This window comes from Geotrypetes seraphini, chromosome 2, assembly GCF_902459505.1.
Source record: "Geotrypetes seraphini chromosome 2, aGeoSer1.1, whole genome shotgun sequence".
Classification (NCBI taxonomy): Eukaryota; Metazoa; Chordata; class Amphibia; order Gymnophiona; family Dermophiidae; genus Geotrypetes; species Geotrypetes seraphini.
In genome coordinates, this window is record NC_047085.1 from 490,908,315 (window position 1) to 490,932,095 (window position 23,781).

General features: G+C 42.9%; 1 protein-coding gene across 7 annotated transcripts in view; it reads left to right on the forward strand.

Moving 5' to 3' along the window:
- The window catches only part of KIF9 (kinesin family member 9), a 252,267-nt gene that overhangs the window by 146,057 nt on the left and 82,429 nt on the right, over positions 1–23,781 (forward strand). For all 7 annotated transcript variants that reach the window (XM_033931868.1, XM_033931865.1, XM_033931864.1 and 4 more), the window contains 2 exons: positions 12,164–12,254; positions 12,424–12,566. In XM_033931868.1, coding sequence (XP_033787759.1) covers positions 12,164–12,254; positions 12,424–12,566 — 234 coding nt within the window. The remainder of the gene's footprint in view (positions 1–12,163; positions 12,255–12,423; positions 12,567–23,781) is intronic.

A 23,781-nucleotide genomic window follows, 5' to 3' on the forward strand; every position in this document is an offset into this window, starting at 1 on the left:
AATTTCTAAATCATTAAATCAATCCATTTGGGTAAACTCCAAGATCAAAATTGGCGGATTTAAAATCATCTGGAAGCAATGGATTATTGCAGGTATACGGACTTTAAATTATGTTATTATAAATGGATCAGTGCTTAGTTTTTCACAATTTCAACATAAATATGGTTTAAATAAGTCACAAAGTTTTAAGTGGTTGCAGTTGAAGCAGGCTATTCAGGAGGGGTTCCCTGAATGGAAAGTTCTTAATAATCAGTATAGTTTGGAATTTCTGTGCTTTCAGGCGGATTTCTTGGGTCACCAAGCCACACAGTGGTATAAATTGTTGTATGGGTATTTGAATAAAAAAACAAAAAACTGTCCTTAGAGATATTTGGAGCATTGAGCTTGGGCATCAAATTTCTGCCTCTCAATGGCCACGTTTTTGGTCTTGGAGAATAAAAACCACAAGGGCAGCATCTATGAGACAGACTTGGTTTTTTTTTTTTGTTGCATAGAGCTTTTTGGACACCAGTTCATTTACAAAAGTTGGATAGCTCTAGGTCCAATAGATGCTGGCATTGTGGTTTAGAAGCTGGGACATTAGATCATTTAATATTTTTCTGTCCCTGTATAAATGCCTTTTGGAAGTTAATTTGGTCCCAAATTAATTCATTATTAGAAAATCATGTTGCCCTTTCATATGATACTATATTATTTGGTACATCTATGAGATTTAAAAGCCCAATTTCTGCAAATAATAATATTAATTACTAATTATAATATTAAATTATTAATTATAATATTAATATAATTATTAATTATAATATTAATTATTTATTAATATTGACAGGGGTTGCCATTCAGCAGATTACTGGAAACTGGAAAGATTACACTAAATTGAATTATACTTTTTGGTGGAATTCATTATGTCATATTTATAAAATGGAGAGAGTGCTGGCCATGCAACAGGGAAATTATCACAAGTTTAAAAAGATTTGGGGGCCATTGATTAATTATTCTAATGATCAGACATCTTAAACACCTTAGTATTAGATTAAATATAGGGGGGTGGGAATGTGAAAGATAATAATTGATAATTGTTTATTATTAATGTGGGTGAGTGGGTAGGGATTCTTTTATATTTATATGTTTGAAGGAATTTAAGTAAGATTGTCAAGTGATTAGTTAAAGATTTTCTGTTTGACTATTATACACTTGATGAAATATTTGAAAATGAATAAAGATTTAAAAAAAAAAAAAAAAAAAAAGGACAGACTGAAGCCCGGTATTCTGTTTCCAGCAGTGGTCAAACCAGGTCACAAGCACCTGGTAAGATCTCAAAAGAGTAAAACAGATTTATGCTGCTTGGTCTAGTGGTACTTTTTATGAGAGGCATTAGGCTAGTCAATTGGGGAGTTGGGGAGGTGTTAGTTATGGAAAGGGTTCTTTTAGGATTATTATTCAGGAGGTTATAAGAGTACAAGACCTTCTGTAGTATTGATCCTTTATTAATTTAAGTAGACTTGGAACTCTCATAGGAAGGGTTCCACAGAGCTCTGTCCTGATGTCATTAGGAGCTGTATTTCAAGGATTTCATGTCAGCTATAGATTTTATGCCGACAATATTCAGTTCTTCTTTTCCAAGTGTAACTGGAATACTGAGCTACGTTCAAAATTGTCTACAAGCAGTTCATAAGTAGATGACTACTCATAAGTTGGCATTAAATCTTATTAAATGATGTGATGCTACTTGGGAAGGATGAAGATTCAAAGTGGCCACAATACATTGATATTGACAATCTAAGAATACCAATACATAAGCGACTCAAAATTTTGGTTGGACTCAACACAGAGTATGAGGGAGCAGGCGTTAGCTGTGGTTAAATCTGCTTTTCTTTTCATATGAGAATATTAAGTAGGTTGAAACCCATGCTTTCAGTGTATGACTTTTGGATCTTTGTTCAAACAATTGTTATTCCGAAGCTAGATTATTGCAATGCATTTGTATTTAGGAATGACAACTGTGAGATGTAAAGCTTTACAGGTTGTTCAGAATGCTACAGCGTGGTTAATTTGTGGAGAAAGCAAATTTGATCATGTGACACCCTTGTTAAGACAGCTTCACTGTTTGCCAGTGGGAAACATGAAATTGTTCTTCATTCTGTTGTCATAGATGTGGTTGAATATTTTTATGGATGTTGTCATGTATGATCCACTTTCGGCTTGGCTGCAGCTAACAGGCAGATGATGTGACATTCTCTAGATTTTTATGACCAGAAGCAAAGTTTATGGTTCAATGGCTGTTCACGTCAGGATGGTAGCATGCTTGACAGTAGGGATGAGGTTCTTAATTTGAAAGGTAGCATTTGGCTCTTGTCAGACCAAAAGTTCGATTTCTGGCTTCTTTCTTCAGAGAAATGTTGTGTGCCAACTCCAGAGAACATTTATTCCAGAAAAGTTGTGGGTTACCCAGATCATTGTTAATATTGGATTGTTTATAAAGTTCTTGTATTGATTTTCAAAGTAGTACATTATGGTGTCCTCTGGTATTTGAGTCAGGTGTTGGAAATATACCAACCAAGTCACCCACTGAGATCAGAGGGAACATGGTGATTAATGAGTGAGGAATTAACTACCATATATTATGTTAGAACAAGATATTTCATAATTTTGGTGGTAGGGGTGCTTTTGTGGAGAATGAACTCTGAGGACTTTCCTAGAGATCAGACTTTACAGGTGACCCTTGAGGGGAAGAATGCTGGCCTAGTGCTTAACCCTCAGTTATCCTGGTTCTAAGAGAAAAGTTGTAGAGGCTCAGCATTAAAGATATAATTTGCATATGTATTTCCTTGAGGAGAGAGCTGTTGACTAAAAGGCTTCTTTGGATCTGTTTAGGACCTTTTTGAGACTTTGAGGAGTAGTAAGTGGGAGAGAGGCCTGGAAAACTCTTAAGTCAGGCCAAGAGCACTATACTTCATGGGGGGGTGTGAATCCTATCACCCTAACTGAAAAGCACACCTTGAGGAGAGACCTCTGGCTGGTTTCAGGCTCTTAATTTGAGACTGAACTCTGAGGACTTTCTTAGAGATCAGACTCCACAGGTGTCCCTTGAGGTTAATTCCTTCCTTCCCACTCCAAGGCGGAGTTTTTTTGGCTTTCAGCCAACCAGGAACAGGGCATTGCTTTGGTAGGATTTTTCTGTTCTTTCTTTTTTCTTCCAGGTATTAGTACTTCTGCATCCACAGTATCCGTACCTACTAGCTACAGCATCCACTAAATTCAAAGCTAGTCTCACGCTATGGTTGCAAACCACTCTCAGGGAAGGTCAATTCCCACCGGAACTTGGCGAAATTATAATTACTCCTATACTGAAAGACCTCAAAGGCCCAATAGACAACCCAACAAATTATAGACCAATCACTTCTATCCCACTATACGTCAAACTAATAGAAGGTCTTGTAGCACAATATCTCTCCAATTACTTAGAAGACCACCACATTCTGCATCCATCTCAATCTGGATTCAGAACAAACCACAGCACAGAAACACTACTGGTATCTTTATTAGACATAGCCCGACAACACCTCAGCAAAGGAAACAAGTTGCTAAATCATCCAACTCGATCTTTCAGCAGCATTCGACCTAGTAAACCATCCCATACTACTCCAGATACTAGACGCCATAGGAATCTCATGTAGAGTTCATAACTGGTTCCAAGATTTCCTTAAAACAAGATCATACAGAGTTAAGTCAAAAGATCTTATATCAGACTCATGGTCAAACCCCTGCGGAGTACCACAAGGATCACCACTATCACCCATAGTATTCAACCTCTTCATAGCTTCCCTAGGCACAACTTTGGATACCCTAAATATAGTATTATTCAGCTACGCGGACAACATAACCATCCTCCTCCCCTTCGACATCCAAGACCCCATCTCCACAGGACGCCTGAAAACAACACTGGAAACCGTAGAAAAATGGATGACAAACCATAAGTTGAAGCTGAACTCGGATAAAACTAAATTCCTGCTACTAGAGAAGGACAAAAAATCATCCTTAACAGAACTGGAAGTAAACGCAATTAAGTACCCAATACAAAGCACCCTCAAAATTCTGGGAATACAATTAGACAGATGCTGCACAATGCAGACACAAATCCACAAAATCATCCAAAAAGCATTCTTCACCATGCGAAACTTAAGAAAAATAAGAAAATTCTTTAACAAAGATCAATACAGGATCATAGTCCAATCCCTTGTACTAAGTATTGTAGACTATTGCAACAGCCTCTACCTACCATGCCCAAACAACATGATAAAACAACTACAGACCGTTCAGAACACAGCCCTCAGACTCATCTATTCCCTTAGCAAATTTGACCACATCACCAATGCCTACCTAGACTCTCACTGGCTACCGATAAAAGCAAGAACCCAATTCAAACTCTACTGTCTAATATTTAAAGTAACCCATGGTGCCACACCCATATACCTAAACAACCGCCTATACCGTAACCTCTCACCCAGAATAAGGAGAACTCAGAGCCTATTCACCTACCTTCCTCTCAATGGTACTCGACGCAAGAAACTATACGACAACCTTCCAGCGACACAGGCAGCGAAAATTGACCCTACCATCTCCAAGCTGCTGATCAAAACAACAGACATTAAAGTGTTCCGAAAAGAAATCAAAACACTTCTATTCAAAAAACACTTCCCATCATTCTAACCTCCTTCGTGAATACCACCTAATCAATTCTTCAAACCTTATCACCAATATATATTCAGAAACCCAAATAAGCAGCCACCATCTGTAACCAGAAAACTGCTTCCTTCAAGTTATGTAATTCTCTTCTGTAACCTGAATGTGTTGTTATTCTCTACTGTAACCAGTAATATACTTGCTTCTTTGTTATGTAATTCTCCAGGAAATGTAACCTGTAATATACTTGCTTCTTTGTTTTGTAATTCTCCTGGAAATGTCCAGATATCTTCTAATTTGTAATCCGCTTAGAACCACAAGGCACAGGCGGAATAGAAATCACTAATGTAATGTAATGTAATGTAAGTATGACTAGGAAGCATCATATCAATCAAAGCAGCTGCTCAGGTTACAGCTTCTGTCTCTGTGCAGACAGAAAATGTTACCTAGGCAGAGGGAGTGGTTCCATGTGCAAGATGTCTTCAGCCTGAATCCCTCATGAAGGAAGTAAAGAAACTGAGAGAGAAGGTGACAAAACTGAGAACCCCTCATGGAACTGATGGCCACAAGTGTCAATGCCAAAAAGCCCTTCTTCTTCAGTCATCGAGAGACGGTCAGGCTGAGGGCCTGGACGCTCTGGTTCAACCATGGCCAATGGAGAGGCTGTTGTATGTGTTCCCTCCGTGGCCATTAGTAGGCAGAGTTCTTCTCCGCAAAATTTGCCATCCGGGCCTCGTGGTTCTGTTAGCTCTGGATTGGCCTCGATGACCGTGGTACGTTGATCTGGTGAGGCATCTGGTGGCGAATCCTCTTCCTCTCTTGGATGATCTATTAATGTCCAATCCGGGTCCCTTTTGTCTTACGGCTTGGTTCTTGAAAGGGCTCGCCCAGGTAAGAAGGGTTATTCAGATAAAGCGATCTCAACTCTCTTGGAGTCCCAGAGGATTTCCACCTCTCGGGCTTATGTGAGGGTTTGGTGTCTATTTGAAGAGTAGTGTGATGCACGTGGAGTGGTCTCTTTTAGTTCTTCCCTGCCTAACATCCTAGAGTTCTTGCAGGATGGCCTGGATAGAGGACTAGCTTGGTGCTCTCTTGGGGTTCAGCTTGCAGCCTTGTCAGCCTTTTGGGGGTTAGTGAAAGGTCAGCATTTGACTGCCATTCCTGATGTGATTTGCTTCTTGTGGGCGGCCAAGTTGCTCAGGCCTCCCGTATGACCCTCTGTTCCTTCTTGCGATCTGAATCTGGTTCTGTCAGTTCTAGTGCGCCCTCCTTTTGAACCGTTGGGCGACAGCTCTTTGAAGGACTTTACGCTTAAAGCGGACTTCTTGGTAGCCATTACTTCAGCTAGATGTGTTTCTGAGAAAAACTTTCAATAAATTATATCAGTCCTCAGTTAAGAATCTCTGAAAGAGATAAGTTTTCAGATTTTTCCTAAAAAAGTGATAGAGATAATGACGTTCTGATAATCGAGGGAAGATCGTTCCAAACTTGAAGCATGTTCCAGAATTTCTCAAGGCTCATTTCACTAGGGGTCAGGCAGCTTCTTGGGCTGAGTCTTCTCTAGTGCCTCCAGTGGATATTTGCAAGGCTGCAGTTTGGTCTTCTCTGCATTCCTTTGTAAGACACTACTGTGTGGATGTTCAAGCGTGTTGGGATGCGGTATTCGGTGAACGTGTTCTCGGTGTCGGCCCTTCAGGGGTCCTACCCTTAATGGGTACTGCTTTGGTACGTCCCATTTGTAAGGACTATACCAGTCTACCAAGTGATACAGAAGGAGAAATTACGTTCTTACCTGCTAATTTTCTTTCTGTTAGCTTGTAGACTGGTATAGTCCCCCACCCTGTCTGTGTTTGTGCGGTGATTGAGGGTTTTTGTTTTGCTCGCGTGCAGATTTTGTTTTGTCTGCGGGTTCTAGAATTTTTCTAGGGCCAGGGAGAAGTAAGAACAGTAGCTATGGCTCAGTTGGCTTAGCTGGTGAGCTGTGTGGATATTTTCTATAGCAGGATTCAGTTCTACACATGTTCCAACAGTAGTTTATAAGTACTGTTCAGAGTGTGTTATACTGTTTTCAGTTGGAGTCTTTCCTAGGTTCTGCTTGGCTATTCAGCAGACTTAGTTGCTGGGCAGATTCTAGCCTGATAGACAAGTTTATGCTCAGTCTCCACCTGCTGGTAGCAGTGAGGTATATAACCCATTCGTAAAGACTATACCAGTCTACAAGCTAACAGAAAGAAAATTAGCAGGTAAGAACCTAATTTCTCCTTTTAATAAAATATACAGTAGCACTTACCACCTCCTGACATGCCCCCTATCCCCAAAAAACTAAAAGTAAATAAATTCTACATGCGTGGTGAATTCAAATTGCAAAACTAATGTAGAATGCTTTAGTATGTCCTGCATTAAACCATTTTTCCTTTGTTAAGTGTACATTAGCGCTTACCGTATTTTCACGTAGATAACGCGCACCCGTGTAAAACGTGCACACGGGTATAGCGCGCAGAAAACACAAATTTATGTACAGAAATTTTTATATACCGCGCACACCCGTATACCGGGCATGCTGCCCAACTCTCCCATCGCTGCCCGACTCTCCTTACGCCCGCCCCGACTCTCCTCTGGCCACCCCGACTCTCCTTTCGCCCGCCCCGACTCTCCTCTCCCCCTTGAAGTCCTGTCCCCACCCTGAAAACCTGATGCCCCCCCCGACGTCCAATTCACCCCAACGCAGGACCGCTCGCACCCCCACCCCGAAGGACCGCTCGCACGCATTTCCACCCGCACCCGCACCCCCACCCTGAAGGACCGCTCGCACCCCCACAGCCTCCCGATCCCCCCCCATCATGTAGAAGCTCCTACCGGTGTCCTGCTGCTTTCTCTTGGCGGTCCCGGCCCTTCCGTGAGCCCTGCGCCTGCGCTGCTTCCTCTTCTAGCGGTCGCCCTTTTTCTAACGTCAAGCACTCTTGCCCCGCCGACTCCCCGACTCCCCGACACGATCGGGGCAAGAGGGAGCTCAAGCCCTCTTGCCCCAGCCAACCGCGGCACACCCGACACGATCAGGGCAAGAGGGAGCTCAAGCCCTCTTGCCCCCCCCCGACACGATCGGGCAAAAGGGAGCCCAAGCCCTCTTACCCCACCGACTCCCCAACTCCTCGACAATATTGGGCCAGGAGGGAGCCCAAACCCTCCTGGCCACGGCGACCCCCTACCCCCACCCCGCACTACATTACGGGCAGGAGGGATCCCAGGCCCTCCTGCCCTCGACGCAAACCCCCCTCCCCCCCAACGACCGCCCCCCTCAAGAACCTCCGACCGCCCCCCAGCCAACCCGTGACCCCCCTGGCCGACCCCCACGACACCCCCACCCTCCTGCCCCTGAGGAACCTGGGCCTGAGGCACATGGGCCCAACCCGACCATGTGCCCAAGGTTCCGCCCCCTGGAGGGACCTAAGGCTCCCGGGCCTATTCTGATTGGCCCAGGCGCCTTAGGCCCCACCAGTAGGCGGAGCTTTGGGACAGATGGGCCAATCCGGCCTCATTCCGTCGTTGGCTGCCTGCCGGACAAGCGGGTTTGGCTCCCGTCTGTCCGGCCAACTACACAAAGGTAAGGGGGGTGGGGGTGTCGTGGGGGTCGGCCAGGGGGGGGTCACGGGTTGGCTGGGGGGGGCGGTCGGAGGTTCTTGGGGGGGCGGTCGTTGGGGGGAGGGGGTTTGCGTTGAGGGCAGGAGGGCCTGGGATCCCTCCTGCCCGTAATGTAGTGCGGGGTGGGGGTAGGGGGTCGCCGTGGCCCGGAGGGTTTGGGCTCCCTGCTGGCCCGATATTGTCGGGGAGTTGGGGAGTCGGCGGGGCAAGAGGGCTTGGGCTCCCTTTTGCCCCGATCGTGTCGGGGGAGGGCAAGAGGACTTGAGCTCCCTCTTGCCCCGATCATGTCGGGGGTGCCGCGGTTGGCTGGGGCAAGAGGGCGGGAGTGCGTGCGAGCGGTCCTTCAGGGTGGGGGTACGGGTGCGAGTGCGTGCGAGCGGTCCTTCAGGATGGGGATGCGGGTACGGGTGGGAGCGCGTGCGAGCGGTCCTTCGGGGTGGGGGTGCGGGTGCGTGCGAGCAGTCCTTCGGGGTGGGGGTGCGAGCGGTCCTGCGGGGGGAAGGTGAATCGGACGTCGGGGGGGGGACTATGTAAAAAAATTTTTGTACAACGCGCTCACGCGTATACCGCGCAAGGTTATGCACGGTTTGTAAAAACACGTATAATGCGTGCGTTATATGCGTGAAAATACGGTAATCCCTAAGAAATTAATTAAAAAATAATAGAGATTACTTTCTCCTGAATTTAAGGATTATATATGAATTAAGAATTTTTAAAAAATACATTCTTTTGTTTATGAAAATGTCTTTCCCAATTTTCCAGGCTACACAGTTCTTGAAACTAGTTTGTAGATAATACATTTTCTTTCATTTTATAACTGTTTATTAGTTTTATACAAACAATTTATAAAAAATGCAAAACAAAACATCTTAAGAAAATTAACAAACAGCACTTAATACTATGTCAAATTCATGAAACACCCCTAACCCCATAACCCATCCTGGTTGTGCATGAAGAGTATCAAAATAATAGATAAAATAATATGAAGCCATCCTAAGCTCTAATGGTCTCTAACAAACGAATCCAATTGGCTCCAGATATCACCTTTCTGCCCTGCCAGCATTCTTTCATACCGATAATATAGACACAGTGTCTCCATTCAGAATGAGAAGTTTAGACGATCCCAATTCTTCCAGTTTCTTTTAATTAACTGTAACCCAACTCCAGACATTACAAGAAGAAGTTTATCTTTATGATCATCAAGTGGATTTTTAGGCATTATTGAGGTACCAAATAAGACAATCCCATATGATAATGGAATAGGAACTCCAAGAATTGTTATAATTTTGCTCCATATCAATTTCCAAAAAGCCTGGATCAGTGGGCAATGAAATAATAGATGATCTAATGTACCTGGTTCAATTTGACAATGCCAGCATTTATTATAGTGCGTATTATCTAATTTTTGTAACCTCACCGGAGTCCAAAATATTTTATAGAGTAAAAAGTACAAAGTTTGCCTCTTTGCAGCTGAGTCTGTACACGTCACTCTGCAATTCCATATTCTGGACCACTGAGACACAGGGATGTTATATTGCATTTCCATACTCCAAATATCACAGAGACTTGTCCTAGATTTTTTAAGCATATACTCAGATATTAACTTGTACCACTTAGAAGCCTGATGGCCTTGAAAGTCCACTTGAAAACATAAAAAGGGAAAACTCTGTTTGTTTGTAAGAGTACGCCACTCAGGAACCCCTTTTTAAATAGCTTGTATCAATTGCAATCATAATTTTCTAAGGGGTCCTGTTACTAAGGGCCACTAATGAATTTGTGTAGGAATGCAATGGGCTATGCGGCATTTAGTGTGCTCTATTGGAAGACAGTGGCATAGTAAAGGGACAGTGGGGGGTGAACCACCCCAGGCACCATCTTCACAGGGAGCGCCAGCACCCCTCTTCCTCTCCGCCTCCCCCAATACCTCTTTAAATGTTTGCTGGCTCGAGCAGCATCTTCTACTTGCTGCTCATGTTGGTGTTGGCTCCTTTCTGACATCACTTCCTGGTAGCGGGCCCAAGACATGACAACAGAATGGAGCCAACACCAGTGCAAGCAGTGGGTGGAAGATGCTGCTTGTGCCAGTGAACATTTCAAGAGGTATGCGGGGGGAGGGGGGTATCCAAGCAGCGAGGAAGAGTTGGGGGTGCCCAAGCAGCAGGGAAGGTGTTTCCAAGCAGCAGGGACGAGAGGGAGGGGGTTCAGCAATGCTGGGTGCTAACCTCCCTCATTACACTACTGATGGAAGGACCCATATATATGGGCATATATAGACATAAAAGCTTGTGTTTCATAGGAACAGAAATAAAAAATAAATCTTTAAAACTTGTGTCATTTCATGTGATAATCTGCCCAAATTAAATTATTTATTCATTTTATAACTTACATCAAGTGTACAGTAAATATCAAACAGTTATAATACATCACTTGAAAAATCTTCAATATCATACACCAATAAGATTTAACCCCCACCCCTTCCAAATTCATATATAACTAATATATACCACCTGAAAATAATATCCTATGACATATATATACTCTTAATGGGAAACCAAGAAATCCCACCACCCCAAATCTACATGTGTATTAAAATTGGGAAAAATGTAACTTATTCATTACTATAATTTAATAATGGTCCCCACACATCCTTAAATTTATTATAATAACCTTTTTGTACTGCCAATGCTCTTTCCATTTTATACACATGACAAACTGAATTCCACCAAAAACAATAATTCAGTCTTCTATAGTCTTTCCAATTATATGCATGAAGTCTGCCCAAATTAATAGAATATACTTAGGGAGTAATGCTCTACAGGTGACCTAAAGTTAAGGCACATGGGTGATGTATGCAAAGTGTGAATTATGTGCATAATTTCTGTTATAGAACAAAGTTTGCAATTACATGTCTAACTGTAGGCATGAGTTTGTACATTAGCTCAAAGACTGGTCAATGCTTGCACCTAACTGCTGTTAGCTAGGTGCATCCGGAAGATGTGATAGGCCAGAGCACATTACAGGGGTTCAAGGAAGGTTTGGATAGGTTCCTGGAGGATAAGGGGATTGAGGGGTACAGATAGAACTAGAGGTAGGTTATAGAAGTGGTCAGAAACCACTTCACAGATCACAGACCTGATGGGCCGCCGCGGGAGCGGACCGCTGAGCGCGATGGACCTCTGGTCTGACCCAGTGGAGGCAACTTCTTATGTTTTTATAACTGATAGTATTCTATAACATGTGAGTACAAGTGTAGGTATGCCCCTGACCTATCTATACCCCTCCCATGCCCCCTTGCAGTTGAGTGCTATGGATTTTACATGCGCAATTTATAGAGTACTAATTAATGGCAATTATACATGTAAACTGCTAAGCCAATTAACACCAATCAGCCAATTATTGGTAATTAATGCCAATTAGCAGCTAATTTAACAATTACATTAGGTTCATAATTGACACTATTCTATAACATATGTGTAACTGCATGGTAAGCATTAAATTGTGCATGCAAGATTATAGACTTAGGGGGTTATTTTTTTCTGATGTTCTTGTAGTTTTTAAAACTCTTACACTTGAAAAAAAATTTGCATTGATAATGAAAGCTACTTTTATTTATCCCTAAGCCTATGCAGTTAATTTACTTTTTCTTGTCTTTCTTAATCCACCTGTTTTGCTTTCAGTTAAATGATGACTTTTGTTTTAGAAGGTAAATCGCTCTCAGTAAATAAGGCTGTAGAATGTAGAACTTAGTAAGCAAGCTTCTATAGTGAACTATTAACTGTGTAACAACATTGAGATGTTAATGATTTCAGTGCAATAACTGATGAATATTTTCTCAAATTAGCCAACAGGAGCAAGAAGTAGAAACCAGGTTACGGGAAAAGTATACGCTAATAGATAAAAAAAATCTTGAAACTATTGCGGCTGCTCAGAAGGTAAGTGTATAGAAATACAGCAGCCCTCTGCTTGAAACTCCAGCATTAAAACTTTTAGCATCAACTGAAACATAATTTATCGACCTCCAAGTAAAGCGTTGCTGTTTCCTCTCTGATGTGTCATCACTAATTTCTTTCATTCTTGCTGTTTTCATATTATTCATCATAGGCAGGTCTGTTGGATGAAGAAGGGCAGATGGTGGGAGAACTTGATGGACAAGGGTTTGGAATTGGACTGGCTCCCCCTACATCGAAACCCGTCTTTTCTGCAGCCAGAAAATGGAAAAGCAGAAAGGCGAAAGAGCGTGGCAGGTGAGCTGTTCCTGTGTCTTGTAGCAGCAAACATTTTCAGGCAATGCAGTGGACTATTATGAACTGTCAACCTTAAGGTTTTACATTATTCAGTGTGACTAAAATCTAAACTTTATTATTCTGGAATGAGCTGCAGTAGAGTAAATAGCCAAAGTGACGTTAAAGTTCAGTCAAATGACACTCGTGGGGTAAGTAATGGAAGATGTAGTTCAAAGTATAATCCATTTGATAAAAAATAGTATGGAGGGTGATTTTCAAAGCGTGCATGGGTAAACAGAAATTTAGCAGGGTTAGTTGGTGTGTCTTAAAATTGCCTCATATTTGAGCAAGCGTGCATAGTATGGGAGAAATTCTCTATATGGCATCCAAAACATGAGCACAGAAAAGTTCTAGGCTAAATTTAGGTGCAGTTTACAGAATAGCACTTCGCGCCGGGATCCATGGCTGCTGATTAACTGTTCCCCTTAACTGTATCCATGACATCCTGTTTGTCTATCTTGGCTGTTTAGATTGTAAGCTCTTTTGAGCAGGGACTGTTTTCTTAAGCTCTGTGACTCTGTACAGCACTGCGGGCGTCTGGTAGCGCTAGAGAAATAATTCATAGTAGTAGTGTGAAGAGTTTTAGCCTTTGGGAAGCAGAGCTGAGATTGTGATGTCATAATGCCTCATTCCACCAATAAGAGCCAACCTCATCAGTGATGTCACAATGGCTTCATTGTCCTGTACTCTCCTCTGCCCTCCAACCCAGCCAGCTGATTAACCGTTCCCCTTAACTGTATCCATGACATCCTGTTTGTCTGTCTTGCCTGTTTAGATTGTAAGCTCTTTTGAGCAGGGATTGTTTTCTTATTCTTTGTGACTGTGCAGTGCTGCATGTATCTAGTAGCGCTGTAGAAATAATTAATAGATTTAATGGCACCGCTCCATCTTAACCATATGATAAGTATACGAATTCCATACTTATACAAAAATAATGAGATTTTTAAATCTACATGACAAACTTTGTTGTTCTTGGATGATTTTCTTGTCACTCCAGTTAAAAACTCTACACAGATATTCTTATGGCTAAACCCAGCAATTACTATTAATGGCTCCATGATCCTTTGGAAAATTTGGATGAAAGCAGGAATCAGAACCTTACAAGGTGTGATGAGTCAAGGATGTATGGTATCTTTTCAGACCCTGCAACATAATTTCACCTTACCACTCTCGCAATATTTTAAATGGTTACAGCTTCAGCAAGCAATCAAGGCTGGTTTTCCATCATTAATTACTCTGAAGGAGCAACCAAGTTTACCTATAATTTGTTACACTGTGGGAGTCCAAGGTCACAAAGCCTCCAGATGGTATAAATTATTGTGCTCATATCTACTTAAGAAACCTCTATCAGGTCTTCAGTCTATTTGGACCAGAGAATTGCAATGTTCTATTCCACCTGAGAACTGAAAGAAAATATGGACCCAAAGTATACGAGGTACGGCTTCTGCTCTTTACGACAGACTCTTTATTTTATGCTTCACAGAACATTTTGGATACCGGTTAAGTCACAGAAATTGGATGCCATTAAATCTAATGCATGCTGGAACTGCAAGAAAGAAGTGGGTACATTTTTGGTGGGATACAATATGTCTGTTTAATAGATATGAAGCCAACTTAGCTGAAAGGTCCTGAAACATGGCCTCGTTTAAAGATGTGTGGAGCCCTTTAGAGGGTTTTGTTGAATAGTATGTGTGATATTATGAATGACCTGCCAAAAAATTGAGAGAGAGAGTGGGGGTTGGGTAAAAGTAGGTGGGGGTTGGGGACTGGGTAAAGGAGGGATGGGGGGATAAGATATTGAAGTGTTATTGTTAATAATTTCCTAATAAGTATAATTTTATGTTATGATATATTTGTTTGTTTATTCTGTAACGTGTTAAAACTTAATGAAGATTGAACTAAAAAAAAGAAGAAAGAACTAATAGTAATAGTAGTAAATTTAGGTCTGACCATTTATACCACCTAAAACTGCACCTAATATAGGTGTGGATCGGGCAAATGTCTTTATAGAATATGTCTAAAAAAATGCATGCCTAAATTATAATTAGTGCCAATAATTACTTGTTAATGGTCAGTTATCGGTACTGATTGGCTCTTTAATTAATTAAGTGGTATGTGGAAATTGGGCACATGCCCAAATTTGCACACAAACTCAAAGTGTTATATATAGAATCCGGAAGTAAGGGGATAATATTATAAAGGCTGTATAAACATGAAGTATATATGCTAAAAGATTATGTGTACTTTTATGCAGATCACAAGTACTGCAGGGACATAAGTAGTGTAGAGATGGAGTTGCAATGTACTTGTATATTTTATTAAATACAAATGGAGCATACAAGATCCCAGGGAAAGGTCCTTGAAGGAGGCTGGCTCATGGGAAGATTCCGGTGCTCGGAATGTTGCCACTGCCATGAAGTGGTGTCTATATTCCCCAGTTGCCGCAGATGTGAAGTGAATATGTTCAAGACCAGATTAAGAGAGTCTAGGAAGTAGAAGATGGTATTTTTGAATATCTGGGAGCCATAGCTGCAGTCCTTACATCCAAAGGGACGCAGTAAGGTTTTACGATGGTGTCCTAATCTGGGACTCAGCTTGCTGGGGTGAGAGAGCATGGGTGAGATATGGTGGGGCGGGGTGGAGAGTACCAATTGGGGGATGGGGGCCTCGGAGTGCTATTCCGTCAACTCTGGCCTTGTTAGCCAGGAGTAGAATTGAGGGGGGGGGGGTCGGTTACTGTTACTTTTTTTTTCCTGTTAATGCTTAATATAGTATTGAATGCGATGCCTCATTGTATGTGATGTGAGCCCATTGTGTTTCATTGTGTGCTTACTCTGTTGTTTGCATCAATAAAAATTGTTTGAACCTACAAGACTAGATTAAGAAACAACAGGCAAGGGAGTTCTGCGTCTAAGGAGTTTCAGTCAGAGACCCTGTCTGGAGTTCCAGCCCGGCTCCATCTACAAAACCCAATCTAAGCATGGACTGGTATGAAATGTGTACTGCAGAGGAATCCCTGGAGTTGCCCAAACATTTTGACTAGTTAATGCTGAAAACACCACCACCAACAGTGCCCATGAGGAGTCTTGCAGTAAAACCCAAGGGACGAGGGAGAGGGCTTTCTGCTATGGGCCGTGGTTCCTGGTCCACTTCACGTGCTGAATTGGAAAGTGAGTCGGATTCTGCCTTTTCATCATTATTGGTAAGAGCTGACTCTGAAAATTTTCATGGACAATTGCATACATCCCCTGACACCAAGGGACACAAGACTCCAGACCAAGCGTACCTTCCATCCAGGCCCCATCAATCCTGTGAGGCCAACCCAGTACCCTTACATATGAGAGGTGAGATGTACTTCTGGATGCAAAGGGGTGAGTACACTGTCAGCATGGCCAAACTTGCCCCTGGGTACACCATCAAGATTACTACTAAGATTAAACAGGCCCTGGACACCGGGATCCTGTTGAGAACATGTATCACACTACATGTTTGGCCTGGGAAAGGATTGTAATTCCAGACTGGGAGGGGCAGTGCTAGATGCACTACGAAGCAGACCAGCTCAGAGCTTGTGTATACCATGTGAGCAAACAATCAAGGTAAGTGGAGTAGATGTCCCTCCAAAAGTTTTCTACCGTGACTTAAAAGACACAGAGGTCCCGGCTATTTACATCAGAGATCCTTGGTTGGAGTCTGGTAAGGGGAACAGATCCATGATGGACCCCAGCTGCTGGGACAAATATATAAGAAAATTTGTATGTCAAGTGTGGGATTTGTCTTACCCATGCGTCTCGCTACTTGTGATGGCTGTAGTAGATGCTCTGCAGGATATATGGATCCGGGATGCTATTAGTTGGACCCAGTAGCGTACTAAGGGGAGGGCGGTCCACCCCGAGTGCAAGCCCTGAGGGGGTGCTCCCGGCCTTGCTGTTCAGTCCCCACCCACCCCCGAAGGACTGCTCGCCCCCCTGGCCTCCCTGCAACACCTATGAAGCAGCCTGCAGCAGGATCGCGATGTCAGCGATCCCTGAGCTGCATCAGCGCTGCTTCCTGCGCCGCGGTCCCGCCCCTCCTCTGATGTCAGAGGAGGGGCGGGACCGCAGCGGAGGAAGCAGCTCCGAAGCAGCGCAGGGATCGCTGACATCGCGATCCCGCTGCGACCTGCTTCAAAGGTGATGCAGGGAGGCCAGGGGGGCGAGCGGTCCTTCGGGGTGGGGCGGGCAGGCAGGCAGGCCTTCAAGGAGGGGGGACAGGCAGGCCTTCAAAGGGGAGACAGGCAGGCAGGCCTTCAAGGGGGGGGACAAGCCTTCAAGAGGGGGGGACAGGCCTTCAAAGGGGGGGACAAGCAGGCAGGCAGGCTTTCAAGGGAGGGATAGGCTTTCAAGGGGGGGGACAGGCAGGCAGGCTTTCAAGGGAGGGACAGGCCTTCAAGGGGGGACAGGCAGGCCTTCAAGGGGGGTGCATGCCTTCGGGGGGTGCAGGCCTTCAAGGGGGGGGACAGGCCTTCAAGGGGGGATAGGCCTTCAAGGGGGGATAGGCAGGCAGGCAGGCCTTCAAGGGGGGGGACAGGCAGGCAGGCAGGCCTTCAAGGGGGGTTCAGGCCTTCAAGGGGGGTGCAGGCCTTCGGGGGGGTGCAGGCCTTCAAGGGGGGAGTGCAGGCCTTCAGGGGTGGGATGCAGACCTTTAAGGGGGGGGGACAGGCCTTCAGGGAGGGGGGCCCTGGTGTAGAAATACAAGGAGGGAATGGGGGGGTTCAAAGAGATGCGCATATGCCGGACTTTGGGTGGGAAGAAATAATGGGTCTGAAAATAGAGAAGAGGGAGAGAGATGATGGAGCATGGTTTTTAGAGAGGGAAGGAACAGAAAGGGAGAGAAGTTGGACACAAGGGATGGTGTGGTGGGGGGGATAGAGAAACTGGATAGGAGGGTAGTTGGGAAAAGAAAGGGAGAGATGGTGGACCCTGGGATGGTGGGGAAGGAGGGAGAGATGCTGGATGAAAGGGTAGTTAAGAAAAAATGGATCTGTGGAGGGAGACGAAAAAAGGATAGATGCCAGATCTCCTGGGGAGAGAAGGGAAATGGGGAGGACAGAGATGGCAGAAGAATGGTTAGCATGCAGAAAGAAGGAAGAAGGAGACCCTGGCAAGCAAGTTATCAGAAGACAACCAGAGCCGATAATTCGTTGCTCACCAATATATATTTTCTGTCCTGTCTAATATCATTACTTGTCAGCCAATTGGCTAATAGAGGCTGTCCTTAGGTTTAAACAAAGAAATTCTTTTTTGACACCGAAAAAGTTTCACAAATCATATTTTTGTTTACCTTAACTTTCTAAATATGCAGAAACATATCCAATACTCTTTTTGTCATTCTCAAAAAGGTGAAATCAAGTAGCTTGTCTGTGTTACATTACATTACTGATTTCTATTCCGCCTCAACCTTGCAGTTCTGGGCGGATTACAAAAGAGACATCTGAACATTTCCAGGATGATTACAAAGAGACTTCTGGACTTTTCCAGAAGAGTTACAAGAAGAAGAACATTTCCAGAGGAGTTACAAGAAGAATGGTGTAGTATAGTTTAGGGAAAGGGATATGTCAAGGAGAATTGGGCTATTCCAGTGGATATACAATTCGGGATGCTGTACAGATAGGAGATAGTGCAGTTTCAGTATATATGCAGTTAGGGAAGCAGTTGACAAGCTTGGGCTTTGAGGGGAAGGGTAACTGGTGAAGAAGGGAGGATGGGGGAGTCACACTGAGGGGAATCCATTTTGGAGTTATGACATCTGTATAAATTTTTTGAATAGATGGGTTTTGATTTCTTTGCGAAAAGATTTGAAATTGCTTGTTGTCATCAGCAGGTTGGAGATGGCATGGTCCAATTTCACTGCTTGCGTCGCTAGCAGACTGTCAAACATCTTCTTACGCTGGGTGCCTTTGAGTGGGGGGTAGGTAAATGGAGTCTTAGATCTTCTTTGTCTAGCGGCGAGGTTTTGGTTCAGGCGGATGTTTAGGTAATTGGGGGCTGAGTCATTTATTGCTTTGAATAATAGACAGTATAATTTGAATTGGATTCGTGCTTGTATTGGTAACCAGTGTGAGTCTAGGTAGGCAGTGGTGACGTGGTCAAATTTTCTTAGCGAGTAGATCAGTCTGAGTGCAGTGTTTTGGATTGTATGTAATTGTTTTATCATTGTTGCAGGGCAAGGCAGGTAGAGGATGTTGCAGTAGTCCAGTAGACCTAGTACTAGGGATTGAACTACGAGCCTATATTGCTCTTTGTCGAAGAATTTTCTTATTTTACATAAATTGCGCATGGTTAGAAATGCTCTCTGGGTGGTCTTGTTGATATGGGCTTGCATTGTGCAGCATCTGTCTATTGTTACTCCCAGGAGTTTAAGGATGGGTTGTATATGGTATTTGGAGGAGTTAATTTCTAGTTCTGTGGTGGAGGGGTTCTTATCCTTTTTGAGGAGTAGAAATTTTGTTAAAGTCAGCCTGCATTTCTCTTCAGCATCTGCTGATAAATTTGTGTCCCTGTCAGCACCAGAAGAAGGAGGAGGCCTACTCCCCCTCCCTCCTATACTGGAGGTCAAACCAGTTGACCCTTCCTGCTCTGAGTCTCTCAAAGACTGGTACAGTGTTTCTGTCTCTAACTATTTCCAGATGTTGCCTCTTAGGATTTCTCCTTAAAGTTTCTTCAAGTTTAAAATATATAAAATATTTAAAATTAAGTACAAATCATTCGCTCACATATCATTTATACCACTTATCAAACACATAATCACTCGTGGGATCCCACACACACACCCAACACGGTATATTGCATTCATACAATACATATAACTATCTGTATTCAAAAGTATGAAACCCTATATCTTCCACAAGCCAGACTGAGAGGTCTGGTATTAATTAGAGCCACGAGGCTCAAGGTGGGAAACGCAGAAAGAACAAAGAACATACAGAGACAGAAAGTCACTGACACAGAATGGAGTCACTAACTCAAGATGGAGTTCTTAATACCTCTAGAAGTATGTTACGCATTACCTGATTTCCTCTATGGTCTGGCTTAAAAGCAAAATACAGAGAATATTATTATGCTGTTCCTTAATATTAATTTGTAGTGTGATTTTCTGGCCTTGGCTACATCCATATTCAGATTTTTATTCACCAACTTTTTGTACGCTTCTATTGGGCATGGCCTTAACTAACACATATGCTTGTATCTAACTAGAGTTACCCAGAACCATATGAAAAGCCAGCATTTTTGTAGAAAAAACTCCACAAAATACTGCACCATGTCCTGCACACTATCCATTCCATTAGCGCCCCCTACAGCCTCGAGCGAGTTCCATTCCACAGGTGGTGAGGCAGGAGGAAGTGGGCTTTCCTCCTGATGATGGGATGGGGGGTTTTTTGAGTTGGGGAAGTAGGCTGTCTTTTTTTTTTTTTCTTAATGGGCCAGATGTGTATGTGTGTATTGTAACACATGCACATCTGTGCCCATTTAAAAAAATACTCTTCCTGCCCTGAACAGCTGAGTGACAGGAGACTTCTTTACATGTCAGTCGCTTTCTTCAATGATTGATCGGATGGGATTATGGCAGACCTCCGGAAAATTCATTTGCATGAGAAATTATTTGAACATCAATTGCCGTTTTCAAATTGGACTATTTACCAGCCCCATAGTGACCCACAGGATTTTAACAGCGGTTTTAGAGCATTCGGGCCTGAGTTTCCTTTCCCATTCCCCTCCCGCTAATGCTTTTGTTCCTGGGACAGCCTTGAAGTGATGAGTTCTAACTATCTGTATTTTATTGTAAACTACATAGATCTGTAATATGCTTAAGCAGTATATCAAATGTTAATAAAACAAAACATAAAGGTTTACATTCTTGTTTTCAATGCAGCTATTGTTATTGTTTGTTTGTATCTCTGTTAAAAATTTATAAATAAAAATAATAAAAAAACTTCTACTGTACCTATGGCAAATTATAACCTATTAACTATATTATGTATGTCAACTTGTAACCCATTCTGAGCTCTTTGGAGAGAACGGGATAGAAAACGAATTAAATAAATAAATCTGATTTATCCCTGAAAAAAAATTTGGCTGAAGTGGTAAAAAGCACAATTTGTGAGTTTGCAAAGTTAAGCGCTGATTATTGAGTATGTTACTGTATATACTTGAATATAAACCAACATTTTTGGGCCAAAAAAATGGGGGTCTCTGTTTATATTCGAGCCACCCCTTCACCACTGGCACAGCTGTCCTCCTTATGTTCACCGCTAAGTTCCTGCATGCAGGCCGACCCCACCCTCCACGCCGTTATCCTCAATGCGTGCAGCCAGCTGACATCCGTACACCTATTGCCGATACGCTGACCCTCAAGAGCCACTCCTAATGCTACCGCAGATCCGATCGCTGACCTTCATCCACAGGACCAGCCACCCTCAGAACCACTAACCCATCTCACCCCACCCCCTGGAACTCTCCCACCCCCTGGAACTGTTGACCTCCATGCTCGCCCCCGAGCTGCTCCCCCACTCCACCCACCAGAATTGCCGACCTCCATGCACCAAGCCACCGACTACCGCACATGCCTCCCCGGAACCGCCGACATCCACACACAGACTGCCAGCGATTCACTCCACACTGAGCCAGTGTGGAGCCTCGAGCATCTGCGCATGCCCAAAGCCTGGTAGCTCCCGCCCTCGTCGAGAATCTCAGGGGGGGGGGGCGGGAGCCGGCAGACGCTGAACATGCAGAGACGCTCAAGGCTCCCACTAGCCCAGCACAGAGCGGTTCACCAACAGTCTGTGCATGGATGCCAGTGGCTCCGGGGGGGGGGGGAACACAGCGGTCAGTGACTCCGTGCATGGATGTCTCGACTTCGGTGGGTGGGCTGGGTAAGCAGCTGTTCAGGGTATACTGGCTCCCACCCCCCTCTGAGATTCTTGGAGAGGGAGGGAGTTGTCAGGCCTTGGGCATGTGCAGGTGTTGGGCCCCGCACTCGATCAGCATACGGAGTTATCATCAAAGATGTCTTCTGCCCTGAAAGGTAAAGCTGTTAAGTTTATTAGGTGATTTTTTTTAAATACTGCCTATTTTAATTTCTAAGTGGTTTATTGCAATGCACTTACTGGTAACACAGGGGGAGTGTAATATCTTTGAGTTACCAGTAATTACTGTATATTTTTCTTTTGAGTATGATAAAATTTACAAGTCATTCTTCCTTCTTCTTGTCCCTGTGTGGTCACACTGTACGTGCTAACTATTGGGGGGTGTTCATGGGGTATTTTTGGTTCCTGATGTGGTGGGGTTTTTTAAGGGAGAGGGTCTAATACCATAATTTTTATTGCAAAATATTTACTGTAATATGAGCATTAACCTTTTGATCCTAAAGGAGTTTTGTATAGAAAAAAATATTTTGGAAAAAATATGGTCACTTTGTTGATGTGTCATGACAGGTCACCTAAAATTACTATCTATAGCAGGCTAATAGTTCTTTGGACCTAGATATTGTTTTACAGAAGCACCCATGAATAACTTGGTTATATGTTATTGGTTATTCCTGTTTTTGTTGTTCTTAAGTATATTAACCTTGTATACACTCCTTTGTAACATATCTGTCATAATGACCAATATCTTTTTATTTGTTTAAACTGATGTTACTGTAAACGTTGTGTGGTTTTACACTAACAAAAATATTTGTGTTAAAACTTATGGCAAGGATGTCTAGTCTTTGTAGACTGGCTACCAGGATCACCCAAGTTTCTAATCTCGGTTTATATTCGAGTCAACCATTTTCCTCCCTTTTTGGGGGGGGGAGGATTGGGGTATCGACTTATATTCGGATCGACATATATTCAAGTATATACAGTACTCTATATTGAGGGGAAACATTTTTTGCTTCATTGTCTTCCTGCAGGAGTTTGTGTTACAGCTATCTTAGCACCAGTATTTTTTTTTTTAATTATTTATCGTTTTAAAATTCTTAACAAAATCAAAACATTTTGTACAGAAAGATTGTTAGATCAAACACAAAATTATAAGAAAATCATTTACATGATGTAGAAAGAAAAAGTTCTAGTCGGACAATCTCAAGTCCTCTATAATATGATCCAAGATTGTTTATGAGTGAATTTTAGGAAATCAATTTATAATTCTATACAAAGAAAACAGTATCGCGTGCCTGGCTTGAGGAATTATTCTAATATCAAATCCAATTAGTTTTACTATTACGTTGTTGTTACTGTAGTAGTTGTTGTTCCTTCTTTTTCCAGACGTTTCAGTGTCAGAAAGGCTGTAAGTTGAGATGGTTCAAAAAACACATACTTATTATCTCGATACCTTATTATACATTTACATGGGAAACATAAAAAGAAAATACCACCCAGCTGTGTAACTCCTGCTTTCATCAAAAGAAACTGCCGCCTACGATTCTGAGTTTCTCTACTAACGTCTGGAAACATTTGAATTTTCAAACCCAAAAATTCTTTATTCTTGTTTCTAAAGAACATTTTCAAAATCCAATCCTTATCTGGCAACAACGCCACAGATAGTAAGAGAGTTGCTGGTTTAACCAAATCTTTATCTGATGTTTCCAGGATTGCTGTCAAGTCTTGTTGAAGGTCTTGTATTTCCTGTTTCTTATCCTCCGAGTGTTGATCCCCTTCTTTAATAGGCAAATAATATACTCGAGTGAGAGGAGGCAATGATTCCTCAGGAATATTAAGTATCTCCATAAAGTACCTTTTTATCATCTCTCTCGGGTTTATAGATATGATTTTAGGAAAATTCAACAGTCGTAGGTTACTAGTCCGATAGTTATTTTCCATAGTTTCCAATTTTCTTCTAATAATTTGATTATCTTTTATTATTGTGGATTGAACTTGTTTGATCGTTTTCACTTCGTTTTCAATTTTAGCACCAGTATTTAATGAGATAAGTATTTTTTTGCATGGGATTCCCTGAAGGACTACAGGCTTACAGCCAAGGTTAGCAGCACTGGCAGTGAGGCCACTGAGGTTGAAGTACCAGGCTCTATTAGCAAATAAGACTTGAGTACCTGAGGTAAATTCCAGTCCTCTACAAATGAGGCCCTTTGTCACTACATCGCTGCTCAGTGAACTACACAGGTTGGTAATTTCTTCAGGGCATGGAGCTTCATCTAC